At 44.6% G+C, this 15,710-nt stretch overlaps 1 protein-coding gene across 1 annotated transcript in view; it reads left to right on the top strand.

Annotated features, from left to right (window-relative positions):
* The window catches only part of wdr7 (WD repeat domain 7), a 66,490-nt gene that overhangs the window by 33,676 nt on the left and 17,104 nt on the right, over nt 1–15,710 (top strand). The window contains exons 15-18 of the mRNA XM_078286262.1: nt 2,793–3,007; nt 10,805–11,038; nt 11,616–11,909; nt 12,514–12,710. Of these exons, the coding sequence (XP_078142388.1) occupies nt 2,793–3,007; nt 10,805–11,038; nt 11,616–11,909; nt 12,514–12,710 (940 nt within the window). The remainder of the gene's footprint in view (nt 1–2,792; nt 3,008–10,804; nt 11,039–11,615; nt 11,910–12,513; nt 12,711–15,710) is intronic.

The raw sequence follows: 15,710 nt of genomic DNA, 5'->3' as shown, positions 1-15,710 counted from the left end.
GATATGATATGATGTGATATGATACGATGTAGTGCGCACACACGTGACCTGTGTGGGACTGACAGAGAGAGAGAAGCAGCTAGCTTTGGAGAAAACACGAGAGAAACACACAACGAGAACGGCAAATTATTGGATGCTAAATAATAAAAGATACAGGTGTCATATCGTACTTTACCAATACACTGAAGCCTGCATCGTATTATGTGTGATTCCCTCCAAACTTTTTCCCGATACAAGCTGTCTGAATCGATGCAGCCGTGTCTTAAACATTAAGACCGATGCATGGATTCAAATCGGTGAATCGTCACTCCCCTGCTAGTCAGGTACGATTAACTAGAATAGTAGCCAGTTAGCTTGAATCCTAACTTTGTACTATTAGCTTGAATGCGAGTCAGGAATTAGAAGATTGAATGCTACTTAGCTATTAATATTTTGAATGCTGCATGCTATTACCTTAGGTTACCTTAGCTAATATATGAGCTACTAACACTTAACATGCATCAAGTTACCAATAATTGGCTAACGTCCATTTACTAGTGGCATGAAAACTAGCTAGGTGTTATTAGCTTGAACACAAGCCAGGGATCATGACCACAGCTAGTGCTGTGCAGATGTGACTAAACTAAACCTCTGGAAACAGAGCAGGCGAACAGGAAGTACTGTTAACTCTTTCTTTTCCAGCTGAGGACATTAACGGATACTTACGGTTATTTTCAAACTGGTTTTCCTATTTTTTTCTCGATTCTGATCAAAAATTCTCCAATACAAGGATGGGCCAACTCAAACTCAAACAGTTGAACCAAAATAAATATATAATAAAATAAGCAGACTTATCCTTTAATGCACTGTGTGTGTCTCTATCCAAAGCACTGGATGATATTTACTCCACAGCGCCCTCTAGCCTCGGTGCAGAGTTACACTGACAACCTAATCTGTAGTAATAATGCATGGCACAGCAGCGAGGCGATGTTAGCTTGAATGATAGCTGGACCAGGCCAGGTGTGTGTGAGTGTGTCTGTGTGTGTGTGTGTGTGTCTGTTGGGGACCTGAATGAGCTGTAGTGTTGGGAGATTGCAGGGTAGCTAAGTGTGAAATTAAGGAAGGTGTGTGTGTACTCAGGCGTTGGACATGTAATAGGGCGATGGCTCACAGGCCCTTCATCACACACACACACACACAAACACACACACACACACACACACACACACACCCACACACACACACACAGGTATAATCGGGTCCTAGGCCTCCTTAGCTGTGTATTGGGTATTCTCAGCCCATTTGGAAAACTGCCACTTCTCCTCTCACTCAATATCAGACACTAATGTCAGCACTGTCTACTGCAAATGATGTCTCTCTCTCTCTCTCTCTCTCTCTGTCTCTCTCTCTCTCTATCCCTCTCTCTCTCTCTCTCTCTCTCTCTCTCTCTCTCTCTCTCTCTCTCTCTCTCTCTCACCCTCTTTCTGTAAAGATAGAAAATTGTTGCAGTCAGAAATGGAGCAGGCTGTATCAAGAGACATAGAGGATGATTCTAGAGAGGGAGACAGACTGATGTACTGTAGATGGGAGAGAGAGAGAGGGTTTGATAGAAATGGATAAAGAGAAAGGGAGAGAACGATTTGGAGAGAGAATATAGACAGAGGGAGGCTGAGATGAAACTACTGTGCTGAATAGAAACATCTATTTGAAGTATTGGGATTGCACTCTATGGCTTCAAATAGTCTTTCTGTATTGGTGTGTGTGTGTGTGTGTGTGTGTGTGTGGGGGGGGGGGATACACAGTGGCCAGTCTGAGCCCAGTGGCCTTTTTTTTTTACAAATGAAGGGTTTTATTCCAAGATGCAATATATGTTTTGGAAAAAAAACCCTGTTGCCTCAAGTTCTTTGGTTCATATTTAAGAAGCCCGTCCTTCAGGTTTAAGTCCTAATGTCGGTAAGCATCCTCCCTGCTGAAGTGCCGCTGGGCAGGGCAGCAGCTGTCCTCACAAATTACACTGATTGGTCTAAAGGGGGCGCTGTAATTTAAAGTCAATCTCTTGCTTTTACATGATATCAGATAAAACTGCTCTGATTGTGACAGACCTGAAGGGACGATGCATTTTGGCACTCTGTTCTGGAGTAAAAAAAACAACAACGCTATAATTAAAGTCTCATTACTTTTACTTCCTGGAACACAGAGTCTCTTTCATGGTGACTTCACACTGCACCAGGAGGAGGAAATATAAATCTCTAACCAACAAAACCATCAGATTTTTGAACAGTCCCGCCCCTCCGCCCCTCCCGTCAAATAAAACTGCCTTTGCCTCCCTGACTCATATTTAGACTTTTGAATGATTCACTGCGTTATGTCCCGCCCCAACATCCTGTTTCAACAGGAAATGCATCAATCCAGGAAGTAAAGATGCTGTTTCATGGGGTCTTTAAAGAGTAACTAAACCCCACCTAAATCTGTGGTGAAGTCTGACACCTAATGGTGAAAAGTAGTGTGATGTCACCCTCTATAGAGTACAACAGGTGGTGACATCACTTGGCACAAAGACCAGCCAATAGGAGAAGGCCAGTTTAGTACCCTACTTTTCACCATTAGGTGTCAGGCTTCACCAAATATTTGGGTTTGGGGTTTAGTTACTCTTTAAGGGTCAAAATGTCAAACTATGAAAGTAACTGCCGCACCTCCGGTCTGATTCTGATGAAACTCTGAGGGACGATGCATCTTGTTCCTGATTGGTCCCAGCGGTGCCTGCATCACCGGTGGCGGACGACGACATGTTTACGTGTCTCTCTGTCTTCCAGGAGCCTTGGACCGCTGCGTGATGGGAATAACGGCGGTGGAGATCCTGAACGCCTGCGACGAGCTGGCTCCGGCCATGGTGGACGCTCTGAGCCACCCGGCCGTCAACCTGAAGCAGGCCATGTCCCGCCGCAGCCTGGCCGCTCTGAAGAACATGGCCCAGCACAAGCTGCAGACGCTGGCCACCAACCTGCTGGCTGCAGACAACGCTGACAAGGTAGAGACACGACGAGCTCTCACTCTGCAGCCGCTGTCGGTACCGTGCAGCTCAGGTCAGACACCGGCTGCTGAGGAAAAAGAAAACGCTGACAGTGTAAACGGGGCGGGGCTAAGGGTGGATGGGATTGTTTTTAAAAAAGGAATTTTGTGAATTTATCTCTGCAAGTATATCTGCTTTTAAATTCCTAATAAAAACACAGTTAAATAAAAAAACATTCAAGGAAGAATTGAGGATAGGTGTATTATGGACACAGCCAGCCAATCAATGGATTAGATTTCGGTGGTGATCTCTGATTTCCACCATTAGATGATTTCCGTTGTTTAGCCGTAACTGTGATGCTGCGTTCAGGTGCTGCTGGGGAAGTCCGACATCCGGGACCTCTAAGCGCTGCATTCATGTGCTATTTTGTCAGAAAATCAAAACCAGAAGTCAAACAATGAACAAACATAAACTTCATAAACTTCTTTAAATAAATAAAGTTTATTATTTTAATCTTTATGTGCCGGTACAGCACAATTTCAGGCAAGTCTTCCTTCTTTGTAAGACTTGCTGTGTGAAGTGAGCGATGACAGCGTGTGTGTGTGTGTGTGTGTGTGTGTGTGTGTGTGTCTCCACCTCCTCCTCTCTCCAGTATTTATTGCACCTCCCTCTCCCCTCTATCTCCTCCTCCTCTCTCATATTATATCTTTTCTTCTCTCTTTCTCCAACTCTTTGTCTCATTCCATCAAAAAACAGAGAGAGGCAGAATAGCTTTTACACACACACACACACACACACAAACACACACGCACACACACACTCACACTGGTCATCTAGGTCAGATAGTTGTCCGAAGTCTCAGACCAATTAAAACTCTGCTGGAGACGAACCAAAGGTCAACGCTACAGCCACTCTGTGTGTGTGTGTGTGTGTGTGTCTGTGTGTGTGTGTGTGTGTGTGTGCGCACGCACAGCACACCACTAGTCTCTCCCAGGGAAGGTTGAACTATCTTAAATGTCAAAACGATAAAAAAAAGAAGTGCAATATGGCTTTCTTTTAGCTTTATTCCACTGCAGGTTTAAAGGAGAAATCAACTCAAATTCAACGTGAAGCCGCAACTCACTGGTCTTTTTTTTTCCCCCCCGAACTGATCACTAGTGACCGACGTATCTGAACCGATCACTAGTGACCGACGTATCTGAACCAATCACTAGTGACCGATGTATCTGAACCGATCACTAGTGACGAATGTATCTGAACCGATCACTAGTGACCGACGTATCTGAACCGATCACTAGTGACGACGTATCTGAACCGATCACTAGTGACCGACGTATCTGAACCGATCACTAGTGACCGACGTATCTGAACCGATCACTAGTGACCGACGTATCTGAACCGATCGCTAGTGACAACGTATCTGAACCGATCACTAGTGACAACGTATCTGAACCGATCACTAGTGACCGACGTATCTGAACCAATCACTAGTGACCGACGTATCTGAACCGATCACTAGTGACCGACATATCTGAACCGATCACTAGTGACGAATGTATCTGAACCGATCACTAGTGACCGACGTATCTGAACCGATCACTAGTGACCGACGTATCTGAACCGATCACTAGTGACCGACGTATCTGAACCGATCACTAGTGACCGATGTATCTGAACCAATCACTAGTGACCGATGTATTCGGCCGCCAGCGTATTTACTAACTTAACCAAGAATTTGACAAAAATATCGTCCTTGCAAAGACAATCTGTTGGTTAAGGAGATGATTTCAACAAATATTATTCTGCCGAAACACCAATGAAAAACCGTTGCACAGACGGATCAAACTTTAGTCCCGCCCACAAAGGCTCTGATTGGCTCGATTGTTTCTCTGAGCGAGAACAAGCCGTTGACGAGGGAAACACCAGATCTCTGAATCACAAGAGTCACGAAGAGCGGAGGGACGAGACTCAGGAGTCTGAACCGGACCGGTCTGTCAGGTTTACAAAATAGAAAGAAAAAATATTAAATAACAAGATGTGTTTCTATAAATTGCAAGTGAATAAGTAAAAACACTACAGTGGGGAAGTAAGAACATTCCAGTCGATCCAAAAAGATAAAAAACTGGCTATTCAAGTCTTGAATTCAGTGAATTTTATCTTCCACAGTTAATAACAGTAGAATATTTGCATGTCAGTTCTATTTTATTTAATTGAGAAAGTCTCCTGCAGTTGAAAGCAGTCAGGATGTTGATTCAGACGTGCGGAAGTGCAGTAAAATCATTTTCCTCCTCACATTCATTACTGCAGTCACAGTATCTGGCAGAATACTCCAGGTTCTGGTTTTATCCTGTATGTTTCCCCCTCGGAGGATCATGGGTTCACTTGTTAGGCCAAATGGTCTGAGTCGTCCTGATGGAGTAAACCCCGCCCACCTGGGCCTCCCAGCACAGTAAAACCAACGCTATGAATTATTTAGTGTTTGACCGTCGTCTGGTTAGCTGCTGCTACAGTTACAATTTTACAGTTTCATGTTGAAGGCGTTCAGCTGACTCTCTGATCTGTATCCTTCCTTCCTTCCTTGCTTCCTTCCTTCCCCATCCATCCTTCCTCCAGTACCCAGGCGGTTTTGTCTGGCAGTAGTTCAGTTTTCTTTTCCTTTTCTTAGTGTGTGTGTGTTTGTGTTTCAGTGTGTGTGTATGTGTGTGCATGCGTGTGTGTGCAGGGATCTGTGTGTGTGTGTGTGTGTGTGTGTGTGTTGTTGTGGGTGTCTCCTTGGGTTTTCCTCTATAACTGCCCATAATCACAGCTGTCCTTTTCTGAAAAGGCCAACACAACAGCTGCAATTTCTCCTCTTTTCCTCTCTCCCTCCCTCCCTCCCTTCCTTCCTTCCTTCCTTCTCTTCCTATCATAAATACTTGACTGTGGGTCAAATAGTCTCTCTCTCTCTCTCTCTCTCTCTCTCTCTGTTTTTTTCCTCCCACCTCTGTCATTTTTCTCTCTCTAATATCTACTCAAATAATGGGTCAAAACCACCCACTATTCCCTGCAAGTGTGCGTGTGTGTGTGTGTGTGTGTGCGTGTGTGTGTGTGTGTGTGTGTGTGCCCCCCCACTGTGTGTAATGATAGATAATGACCATGAAATGTCAGACAATCAACCCAAACATTACACCTACCTAACTACAAGGCTTTATCTGTGTGTGTGTGTGTGTGTGTGTGTGTGTGTGTGTCCCTTTAAGGACTAATGTTTGTCCTTTTGTGTTTGTTGCCAATACATGCTGTTGTTTTGATATCTGTGTGTGTGTGTGTGTGTGTGAGGAAGTCGATGTGTGTCTTGTTTCTGCACCTTTGGATTTGTCCTTGGGAGTATTGCTGAACCTGTTGAACTATGAAAGTGTGTGTGTGTGTGTGTGTGTGTGTGTGTGTGTGTGTGTGTGTCAGAAAACCTTTAGCAGCCCACTCAGATATTCAGACTCCAACATGAGAGATCCATCATTTGATTAAAGAGACACAAAACCTTACGACAGATGATGGTATAAAACTAGAGCCGGGCCATAATTCAATATTGTGGTTTCTGGTCTTTCAGTGAATCATACGGTGATTCAAGATGGTTTGGTGATTTTTGGGAAATCATGACACACAATTCTGCTGTCTGAACCAAGGTTATTATCGTTTTGCATTTTTCATTAGTTTTTATTTTTTGAAAATGCTTAGTTTTAGTTTAGTTTTTATTAGTTTCAGTGTTAGTTTTAGTCTTTTTTTTGTAATATGGGGTATTTGTCAGGGGCGAGATTCAAAAAGGTAAAAAAAAAAATTGAAACAAAAAAAATTGGAAGATAGATTTCATATCCACCCAAAATACTAGGCTTATGTATGAAATAAATTGACAAAGACGAAAACTGGTTGGGTCGGTTGGATCCTATAGATACCGGAAATATTGAATGATCAGCTTCAGGTCATGAGTTTTGTTTCCCAAACTGATGACTTTAAACGGCGGTTTGTCCCGACACATTTCAGATACGAAGACTGAAATGTTCTCGTTCTCAAGCCAGAAAAGCAAAAGCCAAAGCAGGTTTCTACTCCAGTGTTCAGCAGGCTGATATTTCACCTGCTCACCAGACGTTCAGAGCTGTGGGAGAATGTTGTTGTTGTTGTTGTTGTTGCTGTTGTTGTTGTTGTTGTTGTAGTAGTTCCTGCTGGTGTCCAGTAGAGGCCGATAGAGCTCACAGAGGACTGAACACTCCTTTAAGTCCTGGGTTGACAAAACCAAGCTTTTACAGACCAGATGCTCTACAAGGAGCTGAATGATGAACCTCATGTTGTGATTTTTTTTCTCCTAAATAGATATTCATGATTTGGAATTAATCTTTGTGAAATACTGACTTTAACATTTTTGTTGCCCATGTGATTGATCTTACTTGTTAGTAAAATGATGAAGAGATAATGTTGTGTTAGAGCAGCTGTGTGTGTGTGTGTGTGTGTGTGTGTGTGTGTATAGGTAATATAGATATGCATTTGTATATGTGATTTCTTCACATCTGCGTGCGTGCGCGTGCATGCATATACGTGTGTGTGTGTGTGTGTGTGTGTGTGTGTGTGTGTTGGACTCCAGTGTTGTTTGCCTGAAGGGCCCTGCAGGACGGCGACCTTTAGACTGACACCTCTACCTACTGCCCAGGAGCTATAGGACACTGTGTGTGTGTGTGTATGTGTGTGTCTGTCTTTGTTTGTGTGTGTGTGTGTGTGTGTGTGTGAACCCACCCACCAACAAAATAAAAAGATAGAGAGAAAAACAGAGAGGGAATTAAATTGAAAGGTCAATTTATTTTCATAGATAGCAGATTGTGGGCGAAAGAATTATGACCAAAATGACGATTATTATGTTTTTGATTTATTCTTGAAGAATTAGCAGGACAGGAAACAAACCTGTTCATCTACAGGCAAGACTAACTCAGCAGTATTTGCCTGATGGTTGTGTCACTTCCCCGATTTGTTGGTGTGTTTGTTCAGTCTCACATAACATGTAATATCAGGTTAATAACTGTTAATTAATATCATTTAATTCCCTAATATATAACTGCAGGACAAAGCATTAGTGGAGTGTTTTCCATCGCAGGCTCTTTGTCTTTCTCTGCTGGTGATGTGGCTCTCCGCCTGTGGATGGCAGTGTTGATCCACCAGTAGAACACACACACACACACACACACACACACACACACACACACACACACACACACACACACACACACACACAGAAATACACACACGTTCACCATTTACACGAAAATCCTAATATTGATGACAGTGTATTTAAAAGCTTTTTTGCTTCAACTTGGGGACATTCATACATGCTAACATCTGATACTGCAAACACACACATACACACACATAGATACACACATGCACTCACACACACACACACACATACACACGTACACACAGAGAAAAACACACACACACACACACACACACACACACACACACACACACAGAAACATGGGACATGGTACAAATGTGGTTACATATGTTACACCTTACATTTGATATTGCTGGCAGGTACCATATCCACACACACACACACACACACACACACACACACACACACACACACACACAGTACCAGTGTATATCCACCCTTAGGGAAGGCTTTCCTAATAGACCTGAGATGGTGTGCCTTTCTGTGTGTGTGTGTGTGTGTGTGTGTGTGTGTGTGTGTGTGTCCCAGGTGCAGGTGTATTGTGTCTCTTGGTCAGCCAGGAGTCTCCAAGGCTAATTATTGTTCTCTCTCTCTCTCTCTCTCTCTCTCTCTCTCTTTTTTTTTCTGTTCCGTCCCTCGATAGCAAGGCTGTGGCCATTCAGTCTATACGTTGTTAATGTTTTCAGTCCAAGAGAAAGAGCCAGATCTTCATCGCTCCTCATCCTCCCTCCTCATCTTTGAAAGGCGACGTCGATGTTCGTCTAGTTTAGTCTCAGACGGTCTCTTTCCCTCTGATTCATCTGTTTCTTTTTCCTCGCTGCAGTTTGAGTTTCTCTTCTCTCTGTCTGTTCAGTCATGGCGGCTCTCGCTGCTCATGCTAACTACCCAGCTCTTCTTCTTCTCTTGATTTCAAACAAACCGGAAACGTAAAACACATCACTTCCTGTGCGACTGTCCTTGCCTTCCTCCTTCCCTCCCTCTCTTCTTCCTTTCCTCCTTCTCTCCTTCCCTTCCTCCCTCCCTCCCTTCCTTCCTCCCTCCTCCTCTCCTTCTTCCCTCCCTCCCTTCCTTCCTCCCTCCTCCTCTCCTTCTTCTCTCCTTCTTCCCTCCCTTCCTTCCTTCCTCCCTCCTCTCCTTCTTCTCTCCCTCCCTTCCTTCCTCCCTCTTCCTCTCCTTCTTCCCTCCCCCCCTTCCTTCCTTCCTCCCTCCTCCTCTCCTCCTTCTCTCCTTCCCTCCCTCCCTTCCTTCCTCCCTCCTCCTCTCCTTCTTCTCTTCTTCCCTCCCTCCCTTCTTCCTCCTCTCCTTCTTCCCTCTCTCCCTTCCTTCCTCCCTCCTCCTCTCCTCCTTGTCTCCTTCCCTCCCTCCTTTCCTCCTCTCCTTCCTCCCTCCCTCCCTCCCTGTCTTCCTCCTCCTCTCCTTCTTCCCTCCCTCCCTTCCTTCCTCCCTCCTCCTCTCCTCTTTGTCTCCTTCCCTCCCTCCTTTCCTCCTCTCCTTCCTCCCTCCCTCCTTCCCTCCCTCCCTTCCTCCTCCTCTACTTCTTCCCTCCCTCCCTCCCTCCCTCCCTCCCTTCCTCCTCCTCTACTTCTTCCCTCCCTCCCTCCCTCCCTCCCTCCCTTCCTCCTCCTCTACTTCTTCCCTCCCTCCCTCCCTCCCTTCCTCCCTCCCCCTCTCCTTCTTCCCTTCCTTCCTCCCTCCTCCTCTCCTCCTTGTCTCCTTCCCTCCCTCCTTTCCTCCTCTCCTTCCTCCCTCCCTCCCTCCCTGCCTTCCTCCTCCTCTCCTTCTTCCCTCCCTCCCTTCCTTCCTCCCTCCTCCTCTCCTCTTTGTCTCCTTCCCTCCCTCCTTTCCTCCTCTCCTTCCTCCCTCCCTCCTTCCCTCCCTGCCTTCCTCCTCCTCTCCTTCTTCCCTCCCTCCCTTCCTTCCTCCCTCCTCCTCTCCTCCTTGTCTCCTTCCCTCCCTCCTTTCCTCCCCTCCTTCCTCCCTCCCTCCCTCCCTGCCTTCCTCCTCCTCTCCTTCTTCCCTCCCTCCCTTCCTTCCTCCCTCCTCCTCTCCTCCTTGTCTCCTTCCCTCCCTCCTTTCCTCCTCTCCTTCCTCCCTCCCTCTCTTCCTTCCTCCCTCCTCCTCTCCTTCTTCCCTCCCTCCCTCAGAAGAAAATGAATAACACTGTTTACCGTTCTTTGATTGCAGTCATGAGGCCATCACCATGTAAACAAACAAGGCTCCTCTACAGCGCCATGCAGGTGTCTTTGGTAACACAGTTAGCATCGAGCAGCGTATTAGCATTGGTGACAATTAGAACTGATGTGGGGTGTGTGTGTGTGTGTGTGTGTGTGTATGTGTGTGTGTGTGTCTGGATAATAATTAAGTGAATCATTGTTCCCTAAAGAAGTTGTAATGCTGTACAACTGAAAGTCCAACTTGGAGCTGGATCTTAAGAGAAAAACTTTTTAGAAGTCTATTTTTACATTCTTTATTTTACTTAAGATGATGAGGAGGAGGAGGAGGAGGAGGAGACGATGGATGGATGATGGATGGATAGATAGCCGTAGTAGTTTACTAACCTTTACCATTCATCACTCTTTCTTCTAACTCTTATTTTTTGTATTCCTCTCTCCTTCCTCCAGGGAAACCTACCCAAATACTCCCATAACTCCCTGGTGGTTCAGGCCATGAAGACCAACCTGACGGACCCCGACATGCACGTGCTGTTCTTCGACGTGGAGGCGGTGATCATCCAGCTGCTGACGGAGGAGGCCCAGAGACCCAACCCCACCCTGGTGTCTCCAGAGACGCTGCAGAAGAGCCAGGCCGGCGCCGACAAGGGCGGATCCTTCCTCGCCAACAAGATCTTCAAACAGGTGAGGAGCCGCTGGAGGGAAGAAACAGACAGGTGACCGGGGCTCTGAGGAGATCAGGGTGGAAATAATCAGTATCTGTCAATACCTCCACCAACAGAGTTGGACAGGGTTTTGTTTTCGCCCCATTCTGTCTGTCTTGTGGCCAATCAGCAGGCCAATCAGCAGGCCAATCAGCAGGCGGAAGAAGAGACAAACCCTCCATTATTGGTCCAATCAAACAACATGGAGGCTCTGGAGAGCTCAATTCCTGTTTAGACAGAACCGACCTGCTCATTTCTCCAAACCTTGGTCCAGTGGTAGAAGAGCAGCACTAATGGAAACTGAACAGATATAGAGCTGATTGGTCAAGTGTTCAAGTTTAATGCAAATCCATTCAATACTTTTTGAGAAATCCTGCTAATAGACAAACATTTTTACAAGCCTTTAAAACTGTATCTAAAACTTGAAAGCCACATTTAATTGTATGTAACACTATATTTCAAAACCTCTCCCCTCTTTGCTCCTCTCCTCTCCTGTCCTCTCCTCTCCTTCCCCCCTTCCCTTCCTCCCTCTCTGTCCTCCTCCTCCTCCTCTCCAGGTGAAGGAGACCATGAAGGAGACCATCAAGGAGCACCTGCTGGACGAAGACGAGGAGGAGGAGGAGGAGATGAGGAGGCGCGAGGAGAAGTCCAAGTCCCTGAGCCTGCTGGAGTACAACCTGACGATGGACACGGCCAAGCTGTTCATGTCCTGCCTGCACGCCTGGGGCCTCAACGGCCCGCTGGACGACGTCTGCCTCAGCCGACTGGGCATGCTCAGACCGCACTGCCCCATCTCCTTCGGCCTGATCTCCAGAGGAGGACACATGTCCCTGATGCTGCCCACCTTCAAGGTACCTGTCTGCCTGTCTCTCTGTCTGTCTGTCTCTCTGTCTGTCTGTCTGCCTGTCTCTCTGTCTGCCTGTCTGTCTGTCAAGTCTCAAGTCTAAATGTAGAACAGCAAGTCAAGTCAGAACAAATCAAGAGTCCAGTATCAATTTAATATCTTAAAGAAAACTAAATATCTAGGACTTTTCAATGCAATATGGTTTTAATAGGATAAAAACTTGGTAAGAGCATCATGAGTTTGATTTCTATAATCAGTTTCAACTTCAATAAATTCAATCATTCCATACAAATTCAGAAAACAGAATTTAAATTCAGTCGTCCGCTGGAACAAATCTCATCACTTTCAATCTAAGTCATTTACACAAACACAAGATCTCAAGTCAAGACTTTAGAAACCTTTTCAAGTCATCAAAGTACAAGTCAGAGTCAAGTCCCAAGTCACCAGAACCCAAGTCAAGTAAAGTCTCAAGTCTTCTCCTCATGCATCAAGTCAAGACTCAAGCTATTAAAACTGTGACTCGAGTCCCCACCTCTGTTTATTTCACAGCAGTGACTGGCTGGGTTTACATTATCCTGCTTTTTACACGGCTCCTCCTGTTTCTTTCCCAGGAGTCTTTGCTGCGTCAGTTGTCCCTGGCGACGGGCAGGAAGCTGACTCTGACGGACATCGTGGGTAAAGGGACGTACGGCGTGTCGCGGGCCGTCACCACGCAGCACCTGCTGTCCGTCATCTCACTGGCCAACACCCTGATGGGCATGACCAACGCCACCTTCGTCGGCGAACACATGAAGAAGGCACCGGCCAGGTAACACACACACACACACACACACACACGCACACACACAGAACATTTCAATACATTTTCACACTTTATTTAAGTCTCATTGATATGGAGAATTCTCTAAAAATGTCTTGTAAAATGGACAGAAAAGAAAACGCAGCACCTTTCAGCAGTAAAAAACAACATAAAATACACTATATTATACAAAGCAAGTACAAAAACGTCATAGATGATGTGAAATATCACTCCTTTAAAATCATTGAGGGGGACAATAAATTAAAGTCTAATAGTAATAATAATAATAATGATGATAATAACTATTTATATAGTGCTGTAACAGAAAACAGAAAGAAACAGAGCCAAAAATGATAGAAAATAAATAAGAACAACCACAGTAGGTGGGTGAAATTAAATAAATATATAAAGGCTTTTCTATAAAGGAAGGTGTTTCGTTGGGATTTCAAACTGCAACAATCTGTTCCAATTCACTACTGGATTTAAACAGACATTTAAAAGCCTTATGAATAAAATAATAAAGCGATGCATTTCCCTTGACGACTTTTTCATAATAATCCCAACGGTGAATGAACAGTTTCTCCCCCTGTAATAAAAATAATGAAACTGCATCCAGAAGCTTCAAATTAGAAGCAAAATGTTTCCATAATCAAATACAGACACGACTCTGGATTGTACAAAGATTTTTCTGTTTTCTACAGACAGGCATGCTTTGTTTCTCTGCAAAAATCCTTTTTTTATTTTTTTTGGTAGCCACAGCGGCTGCTGAGTAGAAATGTTTCACCAGCCAACTAGATGTTTAGAATAGAAGCTGAAATCAATATCACCATAATCATAAGGATTTTTTTCAACATCGATACGGCTCACTTATGAAAAATCACATGGTACATAATCAAATTAATGTTTATCCCATTGATATGATCCCAATGATAATGTTAGGTGTGATGTCTGAAATTTAATCAAATAATATTCCTTAAAATGTGAGTTTTTAAATAAATAATTAGTTTAGATGGCACGATTTTTTGTCACGATAGAGAAGAAGAAGAAGAAGAAGCTTTATTTATATAGCACTTATAAAAACACAGTTACAAAGTACAAAACAGACAAAAATAAGTACATAAAAAGACATAAAAATAAAATGCAATTACATAAAAAGGTCAGACATCAGAGGTTAAAATCACATGACTTGAAAGAGAGAAATGGGTTCAAGTGAAAGCAAGACGGTGAAAGTGTGTTTTTTAAAAGTGATTTAGAAGAAGACATCTCTCACGTCTCGTCTGTTGGACGCTTTTATCTGAAACACCTTGTAAAAAAAAAAACCAACACCTTCCCAACCTAACTTGAGTGTGTCAATCTGGATTCAGCAGGCAGAGACAACACACTGCTGCTCCAGCTTCACTTATTCCATCTGAAAAACAAAACAACAACAAACACAAAGAAACAAACAAACCGGTACAGTAACTCCATTCAAAGCACGGAAACCCAGAACGCTGAACAAATACACAGCAGCTTCTCTCTGAGCCGGAAAGTTGAACTCTTGTCAAGTTTTGTGTGTGTGTGTGTGTGTGTGTGTGATATAGATGTGTGTGTGTGTGTGTGTGTGTGTGAGAGAGAGACCGGTATGAAGGTGATTGTTTAGTCTCTCTGAGCTCCCATTGTGCTGTGAAAGATTTAACATGGTGAGCCGGGGTCCTGCTGCTGTAATACCTCCATGACCATTTCATCAGCTGTGGACAGAATGAGCCTCAACACCACAGGGCGAGAGAGAGAGAGGGGGAGAGAGAGAGAGAGGGGGGAGAGAGAGAGAGAGAGAGGGAATAGGAAAAAGAAGAGGAGAGAGAGGGAGAGACGCAGGCTGAGATGTTTTTATTTTGAGGTGAGATGTTGTTACAAGCCTCCTGTTGTTTTCTGTCTCACCTGCACAGTCTGCAGCTTATTCCTCCTCTCTCTGTGTTTAATTATTCTGATCTTCAGACCGAGGCTGACTATCAATATGTGTTCTTGTGTCCTCCATAATGTGTTTTACATAATATCTAACCGCTGAAGCTCGATTCCAAAACAAAAGAACGACAGGATAGAAAACCCAGAAGTTTCCTCGCCAACCTCCAAATATCGAGGAAGCATCGGACGGAGACTTGACCGACGAGAACGAACTGAAAGCCCCAAGATTCACTGCGACAACGCTGCACACGATGTGAAGCTCACAGTCCGATCACTAGTGACCGACGTATCCGAACCGATCACTAGAGGCCGACGTATCCGAACCGATCACTAGAGGCCGACGTATCCGAACCGATCACTAGAGGCCGACGTATCCGAACCGATCACTAGAGGCCGACGTATCTGAACCGATCACTAGAGGCCGACGTATCCGAACCGATCACTAGAGGCCGACGTATCCGAACCGATCACTAGAGGCCGACGTATCCGAACCGATCACTAGAGACCGACGTATCCGAACCGATCACTAGAGGCCGACGTATCCGAACCGATCACTAGAGACCGACATATCCGAACCGATCACTAGAGGCCGACGTATCCGAACCGATCACTAGTGACCGACGTATCCGAACCAATCAGAGATAATCCTCTGCACTGTTTGAGTTAAATTATTAGAGGTAAAACAAGGAATGGAGCTAAAGCAATGAGGAATAAAGAGATGGAAATGAAATCACAATACATACAGTGGAAGACAAAGAGATGGAGCGAATTCAACTGGTTTTGTTTGATGCAGTTGCTGTCATTTATACAAATAACTAAACTTGACTAGAGGTAAATAAACAAGGGAGAGAGAGAGAGAGACAGAGTCCACTGCACTGTTTTAAAAAGGTCAAATTAAAGGTCAAACCAAGACTGACACTCAAGCAGAAAGGAAAAAAGAAAAAGAAATAAAATAGAACAACAAACATGTTAAGAGAGAGAAGAAAGACTGAATTGAAGTGATTCTTATGGTGCAAATATATATATATTTTTGCAAATACACTAACTTAACCAGAGGTAAATCCACTG

This window comes from Centroberyx gerrardi, chromosome 2 (assembly GCF_048128805.1).
Source record: "Centroberyx gerrardi isolate f3 chromosome 2, fCenGer3.hap1.cur.20231027, whole genome shotgun sequence".
In the NCBI taxonomy this organism is placed as follows: Eukaryota; Metazoa; Chordata; class Actinopteri; order Beryciformes; family Berycidae; genus Centroberyx; species Centroberyx gerrardi.
This window is presented reverse-complemented; position numbering and strand designations above follow the sequence as displayed.